Source organism: Diplotaxodon limnothrissa, linkage group LG23 (genome assembly GCF_057381915.1).
Source record: "Diplotaxodon limnothrissa isolate DT_005_m linkage group LG23, D_limnothrissa_male_GT1.1, whole genome shotgun sequence".
NCBI classification, from domain to species: domain Eukaryota; kingdom Metazoa; phylum Chordata; class Actinopteri; order Cichliformes; family Cichlidae; genus Diplotaxodon; species Diplotaxodon limnothrissa.
This window is the reverse complement of record NC_140617.1, coordinates 40,828,250-40,850,638: the sequence shown is the minus strand read 5'-3', so window position 1 is coordinate 40,850,638 and position 22,389 is coordinate 40,828,250. Positions and strand designations below refer to the sequence as shown.

The 22,389-nt window shown below is 43.2% G+C and overlaps 1 protein-coding gene across 2 annotated transcripts in view; it reads right to left on the bottom strand.

The window, feature by feature from the left end:
• Positions 1 to 13,756: 13,756 nt before the first annotated feature.
• pard3ba (par-3 family cell polarity regulator beta a) overlaps positions 13,757 to 22,389 on the bottom strand; it is a 207,590-nt gene continuing 198,957 nt past the window's right edge. For both annotated transcript variants that reach the window (XM_085347625.1, XM_085347626.1), the window contains exon 24: positions 13,757 to 14,174. In XM_085347625.1, the coding sequence (XP_085203751.1) occupies positions 13,757 to 14,174 (418 nt within the window). The remainder of the gene's footprint in view (positions 14,175 to 22,389) is intronic.

Here is a 22,389-nt window from a genome sequence, read left to right as displayed (position 1 = left end):
GTGCACAGTGCAGTTGTGGCACTTGGGCTGTTATGTCTAGAACGGAGGCATAATGAAGGGGGGTAAGGCGCATTCAAACGAGCCAGGAAAACTCCCCATTAAGCCTTTTCTCTCTCGATCGCATGACACAACTCTGCAAAATAGAAGCTCTAAACTGTCTCAGCAAACTGCAAAACACTTGCAGTAAATAGACAATTATACAAAAAAAAATTATGTGTCATGTTTTGCTCATCCATGGGAAATTCTTTCCTGAAATAAACATAGTCTTGCATCAAAAAACTTCTCCCAGTGTTTTGCTCCTTATCTCCTTCAGGCAGCAGCTCTGTGGTGAACAACCGCCTCAAGAAAATGAGCTGGAGGTGGAATCCAGATGCAACAACTGGTCGAAGTGCACACACACACACACACACACACACACACACACACACACACACACACACACACACACACACACACACACACGCATGTGGAACAAGAGAAGGAAGCAAGTTTGTCTTCACTGCAAAAAGCTTCTCAATTAGCCACTAATTGCCTCGCCTTAATGAGCAGGACATTTCTTAGTGCTAATGAAGCCGGTGGCAGGCGCAGAGAGCGAGTGTGTGTGTGTGTGTGTGTGTGTGTGTGTGTGTGTGTGTGTGTGTGTGTGTGTGTGTGTGTCACTCTCTGCAGTGCAAGGTGTGTGTGTTTTTGAAAGATAGAAAGTGGAGAGACAGAGCAGAGATCTAATGGAGTCAGGTCGGCAGCTCATTTTCAGCGAGCTGTTTGGCATTCTCTGGAAGGAATGCGTGGATGGATTACACTGCTGGCTGCTACAGTGACTTTCCAATGAGGCTCCACTTTGTCTTCACCCTTATCTAATCCACGCTGGAATGACCATCTCTGCGAAATGAAGATGAGGCCGGAAATCAAATGACCCGTCTGCTTCTTAGAGCTGCGTGAGCTGACACGTGATGTGAAAGATTAAACTTGGTAAAAAATGAAGTGATTCAAACGGAAACAGGGTGATGTGACTTAGATGGCCAACATAAAGAGCCAATGCAACGCAGAACAGGAATAAACATTTGTATAGCATGAAACATACAAAAGGCCCATCGTTTTTGCATGCCGTGGCGATGGAGAATAGAAAAGAAGCACAACCCCTTGCATCAAAGCCAGTTTGGGCAGTCATAACAGGGAAAGGTTTGCTTGTTGTTTGCATGTTCTGTATAGTCTGGATGAGTTCATGAATACTTGGGGTAACGTCAACACGGCTTGATTTTGGAGACAGCAGCACACGAGTGACACAGAGACGTAAACCAGCGAGGCTGCAGTTCATGGTTGGAGTCTTAACCCTCAGTTCAGCTGGAAACAAGTCAACAAGTCCTTTAATATGATCCGTGTAAGCATTTTTCACTGTTTAGTCATGAGATTTTGAGCTATTTTGCTGATATAAAGTGTCTTTGTTCAGATCAGGACATACAGTTTCCTGCGCTGTGTCTATTAGTATTTGTATTTGTATATATAAATACACATTAGAAAAAAACACACAACTTGGCAGCACAAAATTAATGTTCTAGCATAAATAATCAGCTTGGTAAGTTGATTTTTAATAAATGGTCTGGTGCTCATATAGTGTATTTCTACTCTGAGCATCCAAATCACTGTCTTGCTGCAAGCCTCATTCACCCACACATCCAAACAAGCGTCTTCCCCCCAGTGTTTAAATGCTTCTAACCTAACACTCACACTCCAACGGAGCCTAATAAAAATCTATGGTGTTTCACAAAACATAGCTTCAGAAGCTGCTTTCTCAAAATTATTCACACTCCAAGGCAGCAATCTCCGCTTTGGTAACAATTACGTCCACCAGACCTTCCCCATTTTTCCATTTCAGGTTTTTAAAAAGGGAGTTAGCTCATATATCAATCATTTACAAGACTTTTAATTCCTAAAAACATGTTGAAAGATGTTTTTGGTTTCTGGCATGAAGAATGGTGAAAAATGTGATTCTGGTGACACTGAACTTGGTATTCTTGTTGTGGCAAAACCAGTTCAGAGAATGGCCCGTCTGCTTTGAGCTGGCAGGAAGGTGATAGTAACTCAAGTAACTATTTGTTACAAACAAAGTGTGCAGAAGAGTGTCTCTGTTATCATGCAACAAATCAAACCTTAAAGCAGAAGAGCTACAGCAGCAGACGACCACACCAGGCGTCACTCCTATCAGCTAGGAACAGGAAACTGAGGCTACAATTCACACAGGCTCATCAAAACTGGACAACAGAATAGATGCTTCAGTTTTTTTGACTGATGAATTTCAATTTTTGGTGTGACGTTCGAGCGGTAGGTTCAGAATTTGGTGTAACCGACATGAAATCATGGATTCATCCTGCCTTGTATTCACAGTTCTGGCTGCTGCTCGTGTAGTGGTGCGAAGGATATTTAATCGGCATACTTTTGGCCCCTTAGTACTAACTGAACATCATTTAAACACCATAGCCTGTTAGCCTGGAGTTATCAGTACAAATAAACACCTTCGGGATGTGGTGGAACAGGAGAGTCACATCATGGGTGTGCAGTCAACAAATCTGCAGCAGCTGTGAGATGCTATCATGTCAATATGGACCAACACCTCCAAGGAATGTTTTCAGCACCTTGTCGAATCTGTGCCATGAAGACTTAAGGCAGTTCTGAATTCAAAAATAGGTCCAACCAAGTGTAACTAATAAAGTGGCCAGTAAGTGTATTTCTGTCCTGGGAAATGCAAATTTGCTCACATTTTGCTAGAAAATCCTTATTTGTACATTTAAGATTTAAAGAAATAGTCTTAAAAAAAAAAAAAAACTGCCCCAATGTAAGTAATCAGCTAGGGAAGTCTGATGCTAATATCGGTTAGCTAAAACTTTTAGCCTATTCACATATAGTGTTTCCAAAAAAACAAAAAGGTCCACATTGTAAATGTTCTATAAGCAGACTGAGTTTCGAATTCCTGCAAGTAGCATTTGTAAGTTTCACTTCCACTTTCTGTTCCTTGTTTTCTCCTTAAGCTAATTTACCTTGCAGTGGTAACCTCATATTTAATGCCCCAACATGACATCTTTTCATGCAAAGAGCAAAACTAGTTTCAGGTAAAATCACTACAGGAAATGTTGATTCTTGGTAAAATTATAAATGGATACAGTGCTTTTCTGTTCAGGCTGAGCACTCTTAAATACAAGACTTATTCACCTAATCATACAAGACCTTTTTTCCCTATACCGTAACACACTGTCTAATATTCACAGATGCACTCACTCGCCAATGGATGCATGGAGGCAACCCAGGGTTCAGTATCTTGCCCAAGTATACGTCAACATGCAGACCTCTAAAGTTTGGTCGATGACCCGCTCATCCTCCAGAGCCACAGCTGCCACCTTTTGGTGTATCAGGAGAAAATAATCTTAAGATGTCAAAACTGCCAAAATGTTGCCTTTTCCAGCTCTCACTACAAACTTGGATTTATTCTCTGTGTTTGAGCAGCATATGAGAATTTTTTGGCAGGGCTGCTCATGGTATGGGGTGAGCTCTCATTCCTACAGCACAACAAAAATAGAAAAACATGTCAGTGCAGGAGGTTAATGCTATTCAGTGCCAAAAACTGCCTTGAGTGGTGCGCCTGGGATGTTATGTTTGGCACCCGTACGCGCATCAGTCAAGAAAATAAGGTTAATTGAAAAATAATGTTACCTCATAATTTAATATATGTTTTCAAACTCCTACAGAAACCAAGCAGTCTGTAAACTCATCTCGGCCTTGGCAGCGCTCCATCTTAGCCGAGCGGCTGGACTAACAGGGACCCATAACATATTACTCCCATCCTTTCCCTGCAGTTCATGGCAACCCAACACTCCTGACACAAGCTCACCCCCGGCACCCCTGGCTGCCAAGCAAAACACCTGGCATCTGTATGAGAAGGGCGCCAATTTCACAGTGACTGCCAGGCGGTCAGCTGAGCCTCTGCCACACACATATTGGTAACATGTGTGTGAGGGCAAAACGATATGGATGCTCTGTGTGTCCATAACGGCAGTTTGTGTGTATGCCTGAGCCCAGAGCAGGTGTGTGTGTGTGTGTGCGTGCGTGCGTGTGTGTGTGTGTGTGTGTGTGTGTGTGTGTGTGTGTGTGTGTGAGACAGCAGTGGAAGCAAACAATGTGTCAGAAGAGGAGGTTAATATACGAGGAGTTTGCACATGATGGACAGCTTAGTCTGGGACCTCTATAAAACCAGTTTGGCAGCCTCACTCAGTACTTCTGGAAACATTTATAACTTTATATTCAAGAGCAAAAACCGCACTGGTGTATGATAACTTGCATGCATGTCGAGTGCCGGACAAAGTGAATATATATAATCTAATACTGTTCCCAGTGTCTCAGTGACATTGATGCATTTCCCAGTTGCGTGCTTTCTCTCCCCGGCTGAAGTTTTGTGTGTGTCAGAGGCCAGGGCTGGTGATGAAAGCCTGATGGATGGGGTCCAGGGGTCACGGACTTCAGCTGTTGTTGGCCACATCACAACCCGGCGAACCACACTGCTAGCCCCAAGTTAACACCAGAGTCCACAAGGCTCTTTGGTGTTTTTCATCACCGGAGCGATAGGAAAGTGGAGAAGGCTGGGAGAGATGAATGAAGACAAAGTTCTGGAGGGTTTGCTGTTAAAGAGTCCAGCCTATAAGAAAATAAACAATGCAAAGCTTTTTCCTGAGAGTAAAATGTTTCTGCTGCATTCGGGCCGGAGCAATAAACTATGCATAAAAGATGAATAAAACCGCCTCGTGGCATTGCCATCTTGTTTTTTGTTGTTTAAACAGAAAGTATCTTTTTTGAACTGAAGCGATGGAGCCGTGCTAACACTAGCTGACTCGCTAAGCAAGGTGCAACGATAGCCTACAAAGTGAGTGTCACTCACGAAAACTGGACCACAAGTACCTTGGAAGGAAACCGGGAGATTCATTTTAGTGGAGTTGAAGCCCACCGATGAGTCCGAGGGGCCCATGTCCCGATTAATTCCAACTTTAATCTCAAAGAAAACTTAACTGGGTGATTTATTAAAACAAACAAATAAGTAAATATTAACCTGAGCGCAGATGTTTTGAAGGAGAAATTAGCTCCAGAGGCCAAATGTCTAACTGGATGTAAACATGTTAGTTTTTGCTGTTAAGTTGGCCGTTTTAACATTAGAGTCTGCTGGGAATGACTTGATTTTGATCACAGCCTCAAGTGGCCATTTGAGGAATTGCACCTTGGCTTCACCTCTCAGCCGTACAGGTTGCTGCTTTGTGCAAGCTCACAGCAAACAGACGTTGAGACCATTCAGTGGTTTCAGGCTGGTCTTGGATCTTCTGGTTTGAAACATACTCACTGACTGAGGCCTGTGTTTTGGATTTCAAGTATAGGAAATATATTTATATCCCCAAAACGCAGAGGAAGAAATGCTGCATGTAGCTTACTGACAAAAGCTTTGTATTTATGTTTTCTCCTGCCAGGTTTGTCTAGCTGAAGTGGTACCAGTGTTGGTGCAGAATAGAATAACCTGAGTGTTTCTGATAAAGCATTTCACACTGTGTGAGGTTTCAGGTGCTCAGTGACCCTGCCCCAAAAGCGAAAAAGAGGGGGGAAAAACCCCCTGCTCCTCTTAATAATGGGATGTACAAACCTTTCATTGTTGCTACTACGATGTCATCAGCACAGGAAAAAGGGGGGGGGGGGGCTGCTGTGCCAGGAGCGGCGGCCCCGTTTCCATGACGACAGCTTTGGAGTAAAAGATGGTGGTTGGTGGCTCGGCTGTGGTGTGTGGGCGAACAGAGAGGCAGCCAGGAGAGCCAACACTGCTTTCAGGGTAAATATGGTCCAAATTAACGGTGTTGCAGAATCGACTTTGCAAAAGAAGAAGACGAAGGAGAAAAACACAGAAAGACACATTAGGCAAAAATGGATGTCTTAAACACAGCGCAAGGTGAAACCGAGCAAGAATATTGCATGGGATATGAAATTATTTCCAATATCAGCCCAAGTGTGGAAATTCAATTTCACAGTTCATGAACAATATCAAACAAACACGCTGGCTGAAAGAGCACACTCCAACTTGAGTGATACTGCATCAAAAGGCTACACGGCTGACATAAAAGCGAATGAAGTAGGTGAAGGGCAGGCTAACGGTTAACGGTAATCCATAACTCGACCAATCTCCATATTTAGGCCATTTAAACTGCACATTAGCCACCAGCTATTCCCATGGTCTGCCTCAGAGCTGGGGGGAGGTGGAGTGGGGATGCGGGCCTCCTTTCTAATGAACTGTATAATTAAATGAGAGGATCCGCTCGGACCGCTCCGACTACACTCCGTTCGGAGACCGTGATGCCTTAACGAGGGCTGAATTGAAATGAATGGCAGCAGGTGAAGGACAGAAGGACAGCGGGGTAATATGGCGGAATGTGCCTTTAATGAAGAGGATGAAAGGGGCCAGCGAGCGCAGGCCGAGGTCAGCGCGGGCATTTACCTTCATTCTTGTGTTGCGAGGGTGTATGCTCCTCTATACTAGTCCTCCAGCATCTCTCGTACTCACATCCCCTCCATCTCAGCCCCTCCTGCCGACTTTGCTCTGTCTTTTTTTTGGGAGCTGTGTTGGAGACAGATAACTGCTTCAGCTCTCCACTTTGCCCTCCCCAGAGCACGCCTTTTGATTGACACATGCTAACAAGAAAAGGTGTACAACAGGGGCACCAGCAGAATAGGTAATGCTAAGAGAACATAACCAGGGAATTCTCACACTACCCCACGGTTCATGACAATCGACTGGGGAACAGTTGCATGTGCGTTTGCATTATTTTATTTTTTATTTTAGTTCCACAAAAACGTGGGCTTACGAGGTGTCAGATTAATTCACGCAAAACACCCCCACCCCCTTCTCACATAACAGAGAAAAAGATGAGAGAGAATTTTTATTTTTTAAAGTCGGGAAAGAATCGCCAACAAAAGGAGGGGTGGGTGCAGAGAATAGATAAGTAGCTCTTAAGGAAGGATACGGCCTTTCTCGAAATCAGAGGTCGTGCAGCGGGGAGAGGAAAACGTCTTTTTTACATGGCGTGAGCTGATATGAGGCGTAAAAATACGTCTGTCAGCGAATCAACGGCCATGACCGCGGCCCGTCAGAGGGAGGGTGTGTCACGTGACTGCACTAAAAGCACTCCTTGTGGATGACCATGAACAAAGGCCGAGGCACTCTGGAAGGCTGTGGCTGCGGACGGAAGAGTAATTTCGCTAAGATGGGTGTTAGAGCCAAGTGCTCCTGACAGCGATTCCAAAGCTTTTGTTTAATGGACTTAAAATGCAATTAATTCACGGATAATCAGTTGCTGTTGTTTATTATCTTTGGCAGCAGCGAGCTGACCACAAGCACTCGGAGGAGCCTGTTTACAGCGTTTCTTTAAAGCACAGCGAAGCCAGCTTAAGTGCCGCGAGTTGTGTTACCATCAGTGTGAATGAGAGGAGACACAGGAAATCTTGGCACGGCGCTCGCTGTTGCCACCTCTCCGCTTTATAACAAACGTACTTGGAAACACCAGGAAGTTGATTCTGTTCATATGGACGCAGGCGTTGGAGACGAGCTCCTTGGCGTCATCCAGGTGACTTCTTCAGTCTTGGCTGACCGCTAATCGATGGTCATGAGTATCATTCATGGAGAGCTGGGCAATGGCTGCAATCACAGCACTGTAGTGAAAGATGTACCCTCAGCCCCCCTCCTCAGTTCAGTTGGTCCGTCTTGACTTCCTGCTCAGTCCAGTGTTCCTTCATACCTAGCATGGCTTGAGCATCCATCGACACACTGCTAGTGTGCCGAACTAGTTTTCTGGCCAGGTCACACCTACGTAGCCATGAGCAGTGACCGCTTAATAAAATAATCTCCTTCTTAGTATGTTTAAGGGCCCTATCTCTATTTGGCTCCTAAGTTTCATAATCTACCAAAACACTCCACAAATGAGGCATTTTCATTAGCTGACGCTCCACCATCGACACATTTAGACACCGGAATGTCTCATCAGACCACCCAAGGGAGGTTTTTACAGTGTTTCATGCTTGTAATACCATGGCACGGTGCCATTACTATACTATCATCATGGAATTATAACTGCATGCCTTTCATAACGGTAAAGACGTGCTTTATAAGTACACACACACATACGAGTGCTAATTAAGTAAACCAGTGGTTTCCAACCTTTTTCATCTGACAAACCCACAGCTCTGTCACATGCACTCAGGAATCCCTTCATCAATGCCTCTTACATTCAGTGTGGTCTTTTAAGCTTATTTAAAACCAGATCTGACTAGTTTCAGCTCCCCATTTAGACTATTATGGCTCTTATGGTTAGCAATACCTCAACCACCTATCAATAACTGTGATTTACCGTTTTAACCATTTAACGCTCCTGTTAACAGTTATTTATGAGGTCCATGTTCTTTATTTATTGTGTTTAGCTTAGAATTTATTTGTCCATATTTAGCCAATCATTTCTGTTAATTCATACTTTTAGCTCACAACTTCACGCTCACTGTTTTAAAAGTTAATCTGTCTTTTATAGAACTATTTAAGCTGTTAATTCTAACAATTTCACTACAATGAACAAATAAAAGTGTTAGGTAAGCATATAGTGCTGTGCAAAAATCTTGAGCCACCCTTCATTTCTTTATATTTTGCTTTCAAGGAGCCAGACTTTCTTATAATTTTTAAGAGTGTTTCTCTCTCTTCAGGTTTTCTGGAGGTCTTTTAGAGTTTTACTTTGGATATTGGCTGCTTTTTCACTCATTTTATCTCCAGTCCTTGTACCTGACTTCTTTAACAGAAATGTGTTTTAGTTTGTTGAGTCATTCAACCATAAAAAAGGCACAAAAGTCAACGAATAAACCAGCGTTGTGTCTACAAGTAACAGACAACTTGGCAAAGAACCTGTTTTAATTTGTATCTTTAGGCACTTTGTTACGAGCAGCCTGTCACAAAAACATTTGTTCTCATTTCTTTTGTTGAATATATGAAATGCCAAAGATAATGACGTCTGACAGACATAAAATATTACTTTTGCAACAACAAGTGATTCCTAAAAAGCTATCACCCACATATTTGACATATCTTGGCATGGTGTGCAGTGTGTCCTTGAAGAAACTGTACAAGTCGAGGACAAAAGAAGTGGCAAGCCTCAAAAATTGCATTTACAGCACAGGAACGGTATCTGAAAGAAACAGGAAAAAATCCAGTAAAGACCTGACACAGGACCTGAGAGATGCACCTGACGCTTTAGTTAGTCACTAAAGGAAGGAAACTGCAAAACAAAAAGGCTGATGTATTCCGAATTACACAAAAACTGGACTGAAAATCAGCGGCAACATGTCTGTCGGAGTGATGAATCCAAATGTGACATTTTCACATTCAAATCATTGTCAATAAACACGAGGTTAGGAGTGCAGTACAACAGTGTCTAGAGCCATCTGTAGAACATGGTGGAGGGTCCGCCATGATTTTGGGCAGTATTTCAGCCAGTGGCTCAAGACTTTTGCACAGGTAAACTGTTAAAAATGTTAAAATAGCAAACAAAAAAAGTGGGACTCTTTTGTTTTAACCCAAAGTGTGGCTAGCAGTTGAAACTGTTGTAGCTATACCTTAAGCTAAATGTACAGGGTGGGCCATTTGGATACACCGTAATAACATGGGAATGGTTGGTGATATTAAAGTCCTGTTTGTGGCACATTAGTATATGTGAGGGGAAAACTCCTCAAGATGGGTGGTGACCATGGTGGCCATTTAGAAGTCGGATATCTTGGATACAACTTTTGTTTTTTCAATAGGAAGAGGACCATGTGACACATCAAACTTATTGGTAATGTCACAAAAAAAAAACAATGGTGTGCTTGGTTTCAACGTAACTTTATTCTTTCATGAGTTATTTAGAAGTTTCTCTTTGTTCACAGCCATTGACATGTCGAAGAGGTTAACACGTGAGGAGCGGTTCGAAATTGTGTTGATATCTGGTGAACACAGTAACCGGGTCATTGCAGCAGATTTCCATACAAGACACCCTACGACAGCGGTCCCCAACCCCCGGGCCTCGGACCGGTACCGGTCCGTGAGTCGTTTGGTACCGGGCCGCAAGAGTTGAGGCTCAGATGTGAAATGTATAGTTTTCAGCGTTATTTTGTTATCGTTTTTATCGTTTACTCGGTTTTCCTTGGTCTTTTCACGTGTGTTATGAATAAATCTTCTTTTTTCGGTACCGGTACTAGTTTTATTTTGTTTTATTTATCCGCAACACCTTAAAGGCCGGTCCATGAAAATATTGTCGGGCATAAACCGGTCCGTGGCGCAAAAAAGATTGGGGACCGCTGCCCTACGAGACCACCCATCTCCCATGCTACAGTTAGCAAACTGCTTGCTAGGTTTCGTGAAACTGGTTCAGTGTTGGATTTGCAAAAATGTGGATGCAAGAAAACTGTCACTAATGAAGAAACATCAGTGGCTGTCCTAGCTTCATTCAGCAAGAGCCCACAGCGTAGCACTCGCCGCATGTCACTGGAGAGTGGCATTAGTCGAACATCCCTCCGGCGGATATTAACTACTCACAAATGGCACCCTTACAAGCTCCAGCTACTGCAGCATCTCAACGAGGATGACCCAGATCGGCGCACAGAATTTGCAGAATGGTCAAAACAAAAATTGGAACAGGACCCTCAGTTCACGCAGAAGATTTTGTTCAGTGATGAGGCAAACTTTTATGTGAATGGTGAAGTTAACAAACAAAACCACCGCTATTGGTCTGACACTAACCCACATTGGATGGATCCCTCCAAGACTGTTGGAACAACAAAAGTGATGGTTTGGTGTGGTATATGGGGTACAACGATAGTGGGTCCATTCTTCGTCAATGGAAACCTCAAGGCCACTGGATATTTGAAATTGCTACATGATGATGTGTTTCCCTCTTTATACACTGAAGCTGGCACGTTCCCTGAGTTTTTCCAGCAAGATAGTGCACCACCACATTATGGGTGCCAGGTCCGAGCATTCCTAGATGAACAGTTTCCTGGAAAGTGGATTGGTCATCGTGGGCCAGTTGAATGGCCCCTAAGGTCTCCCGATCTGACCCCCTTACACTTTTATCTTTGAGGTCATCTGAAGGCAATTGTCTATGGTGTGAAGATACGAGATGTGCAGCACCTGAAACTACAAATACTGGATGCCTGTGCTGGCATTTCTCCTGCGGTGTTGCTATCAGTGTGTGAAGAGTGGGAGAAGAGGGTTGCATTGACAATCCAACACAATGGGCAGCACATTTTATAAGTGGTCAGAAACTTGTAAATAACTCATGAAAGAATAAAGTTACGTTGAAACCAAGCACACCATTGTTTTTCTTGTGACATTACCAATAAGTTTGATGTGTCACATGGCCCTCTTCCTATTGAAAAAACAAAAGTTGTATCCAAGATGGCCGACTTCTAAATGGCCACCATGGTCACCACCACCCATCTTGAGGAGTTTGCCCCCTCACATATACTAATGTGCCACAAACAGGACTTTAATATCACCAACCATTCCCATGTTATTACGGTGTATCCATATAAATGGCCCACCCTGTATATAGCATGTGAGGAGGTTTAGCTAACATGTTTATCTATACTGCTAGCTAATGATTTTAGCTGTTAGCCATACTCCTACAGATATTAACATTAGGTTTTCACATACTGAAAACAAATACATGAAGTTAGTGAATCAGTTGTGTAGGTTTGCATGTCTGCTGTTTAATTGTGGCTTTAAATGGTTATAACCTTCTGCTTTAATCACACAGAGGTCCGCTCAGTTCTTTAATTTAATTGTATTTTTTTAAAGATGAGTTGAGCTTATCTTACCATGTACGCCTTCAGCTACTGCAGAAGTGTCTCCTTTATGGGGACTATGAGTATAAAACATAAGAGAATTCTGGAGGACTTGATTTCTTACTCTGACTCACTTAAAACTTTTCTATAACAGCTTGTGTAATCAAATAGGCTATTACAGATGCACTAGTTTCCCCTGCCTGTGCTTGATTAGTTCAAGGTAGATCTATTAGGAAGAAACTGTGGACAATTTCTGACAGTTTTGTCATCACAGGATGCTCAGCAGACAGCTGGTGGTTCCCTTGCTTGTTTATCCAGCTTTCATCTATTCTAGTTTGTGACAAGCACTGCATTTCTTACTATATATGATATGTGTCAAAATAAGCATTTGTTTATACTAGTACTTAGTCAGACAGGCTGCATCTCCTCTGAAGTCTTACGTGTTTCCTGTCTTTGGGAAATAGTTAATTTGCTTAAAACTGGTTTAAAGAGAAGGATCGATCAGCTTTTATCTGCCTGTGCTCGTCTGTTTGGAGGTCTATTCCAGTTCAGACAGGAGAGGGTCAGGGGAACGCAGAGAGGCCCGGTCCTTATGGGCCTCGATGCTAATTAAACCTAAACTGATAGAAAAAGCCTTCTCCACACTAATTATTCCCCATTTCAAGTCTAATTTCACCAATCAGTGCCATCTTTATTTCTGAGAGCAAATTGGGCAGTAATCATTTTCCAGTGGAGATTTCCCTGCCTCTAATTGTTGAAGATGATTTAGTCATTATCGGAATGCTGGCTACTCTTATCAGTCATCTCACAGGGCAAATTTATCTAGAGATTGTGCTCAGAGACATTAAGCTGGATATTATAATGAATTTTTAAAGTCATGACTCATGGTGTTGTCTTAGTCTGAGTGTTTCATACACGCGTACTCTAGCTAACAGGTGAAATGAAGCAGAAATGTGATGAAATGAAATGACGTGGCACAGCCTGAGAATATTTATCAAGATATTTAATGGAAAATAGTTGTACAAAAAAAAAAAAAAAAAGAAGTTGTGCACTTATTTGACAGCAAGTTTAAATCAAACCACCATTGACACAATTCGTTTTCAGTGCAGTGACTCTTAGCGGTGATATGTTAAAAGGATAAAATGTTTCATTAATGTCTTCCACGAGTTACAAGGAGCTTACCATAAGAGCCTGCAGCAGATCGAGATTTATACATTTTATTAGAAGCGCTACAAAAATATCACTTATCTTATATGCAAATTCAGTTACACAGTTAATGAGCACGGAGTAAGCCACGTCCAGATAAGGAAAGGTAAAAATACAAAAAAACAAAAAAAACAAACAGACGAAGCAGTGTGTTAGCAGAATGTAAAGGAAGTCCAAGCGACTAAACATCAAGGACAAGAAGAAGGGGGTGTTACTTCCTTTTCCTGTTTGTCCACTTTAGCTTCCCGTCTCTCTGTGCTGGAGCAGTCTGACGGGTCAAGGTGATCCCTCTTTAATTTCCTTCAGCTTGATCAGCATGTGCAAAATGCGAGTCAGCTCTGCTTTCATAGCTTTCAATATACTTGATTGTATACGTTTGGCACGGAGTTTACTCTATATAATATATTTAACTTCATTTAATTTCGACATCATAAAATCTTGTGTCCTCTTCTTATACACCGCGACACACCAGCAAATAGATACACGCAGCTGGAAACAAACACGCAACACACAAATCTCCCTTTCTCAAAAAAACAAGCCCTATTTTTTTTTTGCATTACAGCTTCTGATTACATGAATCAATATGGCAAAAATTTCACTGATGCACACTGGCGGCCCAGGTGACAGCTGATATGTTTCACAAACACGCTCTCTTTATGTTACTTGCATTTGCACGGTTTTAAACCGCGCCTATCATGGGATTCTTCCGTCTTGGGTCAGGCTGTCTTTCGTCACCGTAGCGATAGCGGTCGGGGCTGTTGTAACGCTCCTTGACGGCAAGGTTTCTCTCTGGGCTGGTGTAGCGGCCGGGGCTGGCTTGCCGGTATCCGTCTCTTCTCCCTACGGTGTCGTAGTACTGGCGCCCTCTTTGACCCGCGGAGGGTGACGGAGGGACGTCCTGTCTTAAGGCAGCACGGTGCTGCTGTCCTGCCTGGGAAGAGGGGTGGTAGCGGGGATTGTTGAGCGGCTGCTGGGTGCTCAACTGAGGGATTGGCAAACGGCCCGAGTTACTCGCACCTGGAGCGTCCTGATAGTGGTTGGGGCCGGAATCTCTTGGCACAGGTCTGGAGTGGGTGGGGTAATCATATGGATCCCTCCTGAAAGGAAAAAGATGGTTGGTGTTAGAACTCTGTTCGAGTCCTGGCTGCAGGATTGTTAGACGCCAACAGTCAGGACAGACACATGCATTTTACATACAAATATAGATGTATGGTTAACAGGCTAGAGATGTCAACATTTAAGACTAGTTTAAACTGGTTTGGAGATGTGGACGTGCCACCTTTGTGGTAAGCCGCCTTCTGTTATTCAGTTTATGTGGCGAGGCTGCGGCCTTGGCAGGAATGACTTGTGGGGGGGAGGCCGTGGATGGAGAGATGCCAAGAGATAACAGCAAATGCCTTGGTAAGCATATATGAGGTTGTGTGTGTGTGTGTTTTTAGCTCGTGTGTGCAGGAATGTGTGTATGTGTGTCCCTCGGGTCTGCAATAACGAGGCAGCCAGCTGGAAGTCTCCGGTTCCCTCCCCACTAGCTGTGGGTGATTAGGGGCTAAACCCCAGGGTAAGGCGACCCGCGGGGCTCGGGGAGACGGAAGGAGAGAGAGAGTGAGACTGGAGAGGGAACTAGAGAGAAAGTGCGAGAGAGGGGGGGGGGGGGGGGGGGAGAAAAAAGAGAGACACACAGGAGAAAAGAAAAGGGAGGGCTGATCACCTTTCATTCGGGTCCAAATGTTTTCCGTCTTATGTGCTGTTTCCAGTGGTGAGTGACACACAAGTCAAGCTAGAGCGAGTAAGCAAATCTAAAAGTCAGGTCTTCAGCAGCCTAGCTGTAAGGGAAACTCTCCTATTTATAAAAGTGGTGAGGTGCAAGAGAACTGTCAACATCTTAAATTATACGTTTTGGCATTCAAATTATATAAAAGTCATTTTGGCAAACATCTCTGCTTTCCGAACAATTTAATATACTACATGAGCTCATTTAAACTACACATTTTTACCATATGTTCATATGCTGCAAAAAATCCTTTGGAACTTCCAGGATTCTTCACATTGATTACTTATAAAATGTGGCTCATCTAAGTCACAATTTCTAGATCAAAACATGCCTTTACTAGAAATCAGTACTCAGGATTACATAAGGACCTTTGTGCTAAAGACGTCTCAAAAGTTACCTTGAGTCACGTGTTCCCATTAAGGAGGTAGTTATTGACAAAGCTGCGCTCTCACTAAATACTGGGCAATGTCTTGAGCCCAACTTCTTTCACAATACCTTAAAAGAAGCATTAAAAACGCTACATCAGCTAAAGGTATGACCTAGGTGTTCATCCGTCCATGTGGGAGACGTTATGCAAAGATCTGGAGCATGTTCTGTGGATGGATTAGACAAAAGCTGCAAAGGTTTCAGAATCACCATTACGCCAAGGGATTTTACTCAAAAAGAAAAGACTAACAGAAGTTGTGTAAAGCCACAAGATGCACGACCCAAGAGATAGAAGAAAGTTCTACCGGAGTTCTGACCTTTACCTGGATTAGATGCAGTGACATGACCTTACAAAGGCTTTTTAATCAATACATCCCAAAAATACTGATAAACTGATAACCCAGAATTCCCCCTCATTATTGTGCAAGACTGATGGGAAACTGACTGAAGCTGTTACTGATAATAGAGAGTCTACTAGTTATCAAATCCAGAGTTCACTCCCTTTTTTACGTGTGCTTTTCCATCCAACACAGTGAGTAATTACTCAGTGAGTTCAACAAAGACATGACAAGAGAGACGAGGCAGTACATAGATCAGTAGTGTGTGTTGCCAAAGAAAATTAATAATCTGATTCAGACTGAGATACAGTAGGCTGTATTTGATACTTTCGTTGTGTGGACATCACAAACAAAGTTGTAGTTGTTATTCTTTGTCTTAATTTGCACAGTGTTCTTGGAGCAGGGATGCAAAGTTGATGCCCTCATAGTTTAGTGTCTACGCCAAGTGGATCAAGGACACATCTAAAAGCTGCAGGACACTGTTCCTTGAGGCCTGGAGTTCCCCCACCCTTGGTCTACACGGTCAAGACCATGGGGTAACAACATAACTGGCAGGCACATATGTCTCCACAGAGCCTGTAGTTCAGCCTCTATGACGAAATATATACATGACAAACTTATGACACTTGGACCTAGGTGGGCACAACATGATGCACTCTAGTTTGAAAACTATAACACTGGCATAATTCCTTCCTTGATTATGGAAAACATGTTGCTACTTGCTACTTTAAGAACTGCTCTGACCGCCACATGAGCAGCACAGTGCTGGCTATTGTTCAAAATGCTCTGGTGGTATATCAATCAGCAACACAGAACAGCCAAACAGATTTAGATATTTACTTCCCACCCTTCAAAACTGGCTCCTGCTGCAGTTATTATACAGAAGCCTTGAGCTTAGCCTTTCCCTTGTTCTGTAATCATATCCCTCCGTCTCCTCTGTCCACTCCCATGAGTCGAGCTCGGCACCTGTTGACTGGCCAATTAGAAGGACTCACTCACCACAGATTGGGTAGCGCACAGCTTGGTTGTGAGTGAGTGTGCGTCTGTACTTGTGCCTTTGCAGACTTCCCATGAGGATATTCATGGACTGCGGTGACGTGAATTTCTCTAAGTGTGTGTCCGTATATCAGTACAGCGTGGGCTGCGAGGCTTGACCACCCAAACAGAGCAGTGCGACAGGATACACAGGTGGTCCCAACAATGAACAGCACTGCTTTGTCAGTCAGTAGAGCCAAGATGGAGTTGCACATGCACAAAGACTTGCACTGCCAAGGCTTGAGATAAAGAGCAAAATAGGGTTGAAAAGAGAGAGAGGAGAGAGAAGATTCAGAGAAGTAGAAAAAGAAACAATATGAAATGAAGACATGGGGGAGAGAGAAGCAGAAATAAAATGTGGGTAAAAACAACGTAGTCCTGCTTGGAAAGCTCTGCAAGGCAGGAATGGAAAAGGATAGACAGAGAGGAAGCGAGCCGAAGGTCAACCTCCTCATTAATCCAGATTAAATGGCGAAGGCCACCAGGGGAGGCGATGAGAAGGAATGGAGCGATACGTGGATAGAGGGGGGAGAACACCTGGGTCCTCAATCCGGCTCAGGGCCACCCAAACAGACAGGAACCACCGCTGGCTTCCCCGTTCTTCTTTCATCGCTCCTTATTTTTTCCCTCCCTCTGCGATCTTCAATTTCCACATCTTTCAGACGAGCATATTCATCTTTCTCTTCTTCTCCTTTAGGCTTTACTTGTCTCTCCATCGCCTATATAACCTCTCTGCTTAGTAGCAATTCAGGAAATGTAATCACCTCGGTCCTCTTTAAGATAAGGCCAAAGCAGTATTAGAACAAACAAATATCACAGTAACCCTTTAGTGCTACACTAAAATTGGATTTGCTGACATCCATTTATTTTCAGTGCTAATATTTATAGCTGTATAAAGTTTTAAAAGCTAAATAGTTAAATTATCTCATTCTGCCATGTCCATTTTCTAAGAGTTCAAGTAGGAGCGATAGAGTTCTCTTGGATGCTGGGATGGCCTGCTACCCCTGCTCCGTAGCGGTATACACCACAGAGCTACCTTTTTATGAATCTACAGGGTGGGCCATTTATATGGATACACCGTAATAACATGGGAATGGTTGGTGATATTAAAGTCCTGTTTGTGGCACATTAGTATATGTGAGGGGGCAAACTCCTCAAGATGGGTGGTGACCATGGTGGCCATTTAGAAGTCGGCCATCTTGGATACAACATTTTATTTTTTTTTCTCCCATAGGAAGGGGGCCATGGGACACATCAAACTTATTGGTAATGTCACAAGAAAAACAATGGTGTGCTTGGTTTCAACGTAACTTTATTCTTTCATGAGTTATTTACAAGTTTCTGACCACTTATAAAATGTGTTCAATGTGCTGCCCATTGTGTTGGATTGTCAGTGCAACCCTCTTCTCCCACTCTTCACACACTGATAGCAACACCGCAGGAGAAATGCCAGCACAGGCATCCAGTATCCGTAGTTTCAAGTGCTGCACATCTCGTATCTTCACACCATAGACAATTGCCTTCAGAGGACCCCAAAGATAAAAGTCTAAGGGGGTCAGATCGGGAGACCTTGGGGGCCATTCAACTGGCTCACGATGACCAATCCACTTTCCAGGAAACTGTTGATCTAGGAATGCTCGGACCTGGCACCCATAATGTGGTGGTGCACCATCTTGCTGGAAAAACTCAGGGAACGTGCCAGCTTCAGTGCATAAAGAGGGAAACACATCATCATGTAGCAATTTCAAATATCCAGTGGCCTTGAAGTTTCCATTGATGAAGAATGGACCCACTATCGTTGTACCCCATATACCACACCAAACCATCACTTTTGTTGTTCCAACAGTCTTGGAGGGATCCATCCAATGCGAGTTAGTGTCAGACCAATAGCGGTGGTTTTGTTTGTTAACTTCACCATTCACATAAAAGTTTGCCTCATCACTGAACAAAATCTTCTGCGTGAACTGAGGGTCCTGTTCCAATTTTTGTTTTGACCATTCTGCAAATTCTGTGCGCCGATCTGGGTTATCCTCGTTGAGATGCTGCAGTAGCTGGAGTTTGTAAGGGTGCCATTTGTGAGTAGTTAATATCCGCCGGAGGGATGTTTGACTAATGCCACTCTCAGTGACATGCGGCGAGTGCTACGCTGTGGGCTCTTGCTGAATGAAGCTAGGACAGCCACTGATGTTTCTTCATTAGTGACAGGTTTCTTGCATCCACATTTTTGCAAATCCAACACTGAACCAGTTTCATGAAACTTAGCAAGCAGTTTGCTAACTGTAGCATGGGAGATGGGTGGTCTCGTAGGGTGTCTTGTATGGAAATCTGCTGCAATGACCCGGTTACTGCTTTCACCACATATCAACACAATTTAGATCCGCTCCTCACGTGTTAACCTCTTCAACATGTCAATGGCTGTGAACAAAAAGAAACTTGTAAATAACTCATGAAAGAATAAAGTTACGTTGAAACCAAGCACACCATTGTTTTTCTTGTGACATTACCAATAAGTTCGATGTGTCACATGACCCTCTTCCTATTGAAAAAACAAAAGTTGTATCCAAGATGGCCGACTTCTAAATGGCCACCATGGTCACCTCCCATCTTGAGGAGTTTGCCCCTCACATATACTAATGTGCCACAAACAAGACTTTAATATCACCAACCATTCCCATGTTATTACGGTGTATCCATATAAATGGCCCACCCTGTACATAGAAGTGAACAGGACTAGTATTAGCAGTTCCAGAGAAGTTAGCACCAACCAACTTATTGATAAGTGCTTTGGCAAATTGTACTGCTCATTCCAATGACTGACTGAACCCCTAATAATGACAAAGTTGCTGGTTTCAGGCAATTAGACCTGAAATCAGGCAACACCAGTAAAGGACACTGGTTAAACCCTTTACTTCTAAGGCTGTGAAAGCACTGTATGTAAGCAAACATAGATGTGTTAGTAATGACGTGACTGTCTACCACCATTTGACAGCATGTATCCGTGTGTGTGTCCGGTCAAGCAGCTGGGGGATTAGGGCTTCTATGGGCCTCGGTGACCCTTAGGGAATTTCTCATCCCTGGGTCGCACAGCTGGCTCCAGCCTGGTTGGGAGACGGACGGGAGTGGACGTCTTCAACTCCGTATGAGTTTTTGTGGGTGGTCGTAACCTGAAATGTCCTCAACCAACTTTGGATTTATGCAACATTTGAATTTCACATGAATTATAATTGAATTTAGTGGAGCTAAATAAAATATTGTGAACGAGAGAGCGCGAGCCAGAGAAGAGTGCATGGTCGTGTTTGTACATTCCAAGCGTCAGAATGAGATCCCTGTTTACTTGATAACTTATGTAACGCACTTCATGGGCCTGTTTGTGTGCAACGTAGCAAATGAATACGGGGAGACGGAAAAAGAAATGTGAGGCCTAAAAACAGAAAATAGAGGCCAACAATGTTGAGTTTTAGACACAACTTGCATTAACTCAGATGTAAAATGATTTTCTTGTGTACCGATTAACCCGTCTCACGCTAACGGCATAATGCCTGTGCTGCAGCTCAGTCAGGACAAAGGGGAAATTTCCTCCATAGCTCTTACTTTTGACTTATTTCAAAGCAAAACAAACCCAAACATGCCAAACATGGCAGATTCCTGCTGGATTAAAATGTTGTTTGCTGTCGGTAATGACAATTAGAGGGGCTCTGCCAGCACTGCTAATCTGGCTTGAAAGGAGCTTATGACAACGAGAGACAAGCAGACAGTAGGTGTGTTTCCATTCAGCTGTCAGGAAAGTTTCACACACACTTTAGAAATGTCAAAATAAAAAAATAAAATTAAAACATCACATGCAAATGAGAGTTTTCCACTTGCGACGTGGAACAAATAAACAGGTCTGAATGAATGTCACAAAGGAGAATGGGAGACTTTCAAGAGTGATTTAGTACATGCCAGGCTGCTGTTATTACCACTGAATGTGGTAGCAGTGATATTATTAAGCTGCCATTAGCCTCAGTAACTTACAGATGACATTTAACAGTGTGCCAAGTCACGTTTGATCTATTTGTACAATTTGTCATTATGTTATCCTTATTTATTACTTATTATACCCCCTACTCTAAAAACGACCACAAGTGGAGAAGAAACAGACACTTTTAATGAGGCAAATAACTTAAAAGTCCATTTTTATTTTTGCTTTCCCAGACTTTTTGGCCATTGGTTGCTCATAATTTGCCTCAAGTGACCCCAACTGCTCATATGATGATGGGACAGAGCAATGTCTTACAGAGCCTTCACACCTCGGCTGTGATGACTCGCATGATTTAATAGTGGGTCAACAAGCCTCAGGGCCCCTTCGAAGAAAATGACCCCCACATGGGGTTAAATACTTGGGACTATCCATCAGTTGTTTCTGAACTGAAGAAGCCTCTTGGATGAGAGGCCAAACGTCTTCCCGAACCAAAAAGAAGTCCAGCTGCCATCATTTCAAATAATTAAGCTTAACATATCTTGGACGGTTGAGAGCCTACATGGACAAGTTTCTAGAGGCTGCTGGCTGCTATCAGGCAAAACTGGCCAAACAGAGTACTGCACCAAAATCCTCCTTGTGAGTGCTTTGGTCACTAGTAGATACACATGTGTGCAGTTTGCATGGAAGACACAGACTTTACTACAAACACTTGGTAGCTACTAGCTGAATGGTAGTAAAAAGCAGAGAAGTTGGTGTGTTTCATGTGAACTATTGGTGACGCCAGAGATCCAAACAATCACGAGAAGATTTTCGCCAACCAGTCAGGGAACGCATATTTTTCATTAGCGACTGGTGGTTATTGGGGTGTCACTGAACAATTTCTAGGCCTATCTAAGGCTTTAGCAGCTGATTCAGAGTGACTGACATCAACTTTAGAAACACTCGCCAACTGGTTGGGGAATACACATTTTTTCCTCTAGGGGCTGGCAATCTTCAACACCAAAAGAGTGTCAAAATAGGCATTTTAGCCCCTCCTACCAAAGAAAATGGGGAGATAAAGAGCTGCACATGTGTGGGGCGTGGATGTCACATTAGTTTTTTTTGTTTTTTCTTTAAAGCTTGCACGAGCAACAGCTGAGGGACTAAAGGGCTGAGGGGCTGTCGACCTCTGACTTAACCCTCTACTGTCCCATGTCTAAAATAGCAAAAAAGTAACGTCAAATGGTTAGCAGTCAAGCGACTTCAAAACCTCAGTTGTCTTGGTATGTGCATGATCCACTAAGGAGCTTCGCCACTGGTTGTATGGTGTGCCACCTCTCGTCTCCACCCTCATTTATGTCTAGTTAGCCTTGAAAAGCTAAATTAGCAAGCTGCTAACGTTAGTCGAGACACTTGCAAACATCCTGATGTTACTCATAATTATATCTCAGCCATATACAAGCTTCACACTGTCACAATGCTTTCACCTTGCAGCACTTCTAAAACTGACATTTGGATGTTTCTATCTCTATACATCAGTGACATACTGCGTGCTGTACACACACGTATACTGAGTGTCGGGATACCACAGTTTCCCCACTCTTCCTGCTTATAGCGCCTCCTGTTTTACTGACCGCATTTGCTTCCTCTCATCAGACTTTGGGTTTGTTATTTTTTTAGTTAGGCAGCCTAAAAATGGTTCTGGGTTCTTCACCCTGTTGCACATGCATTCCAAGAAACATGACACTGCAGCTTTTATTCATTTTTCAGATTTCTGCTAGTAGGCAGAACTGAAAAGGAGG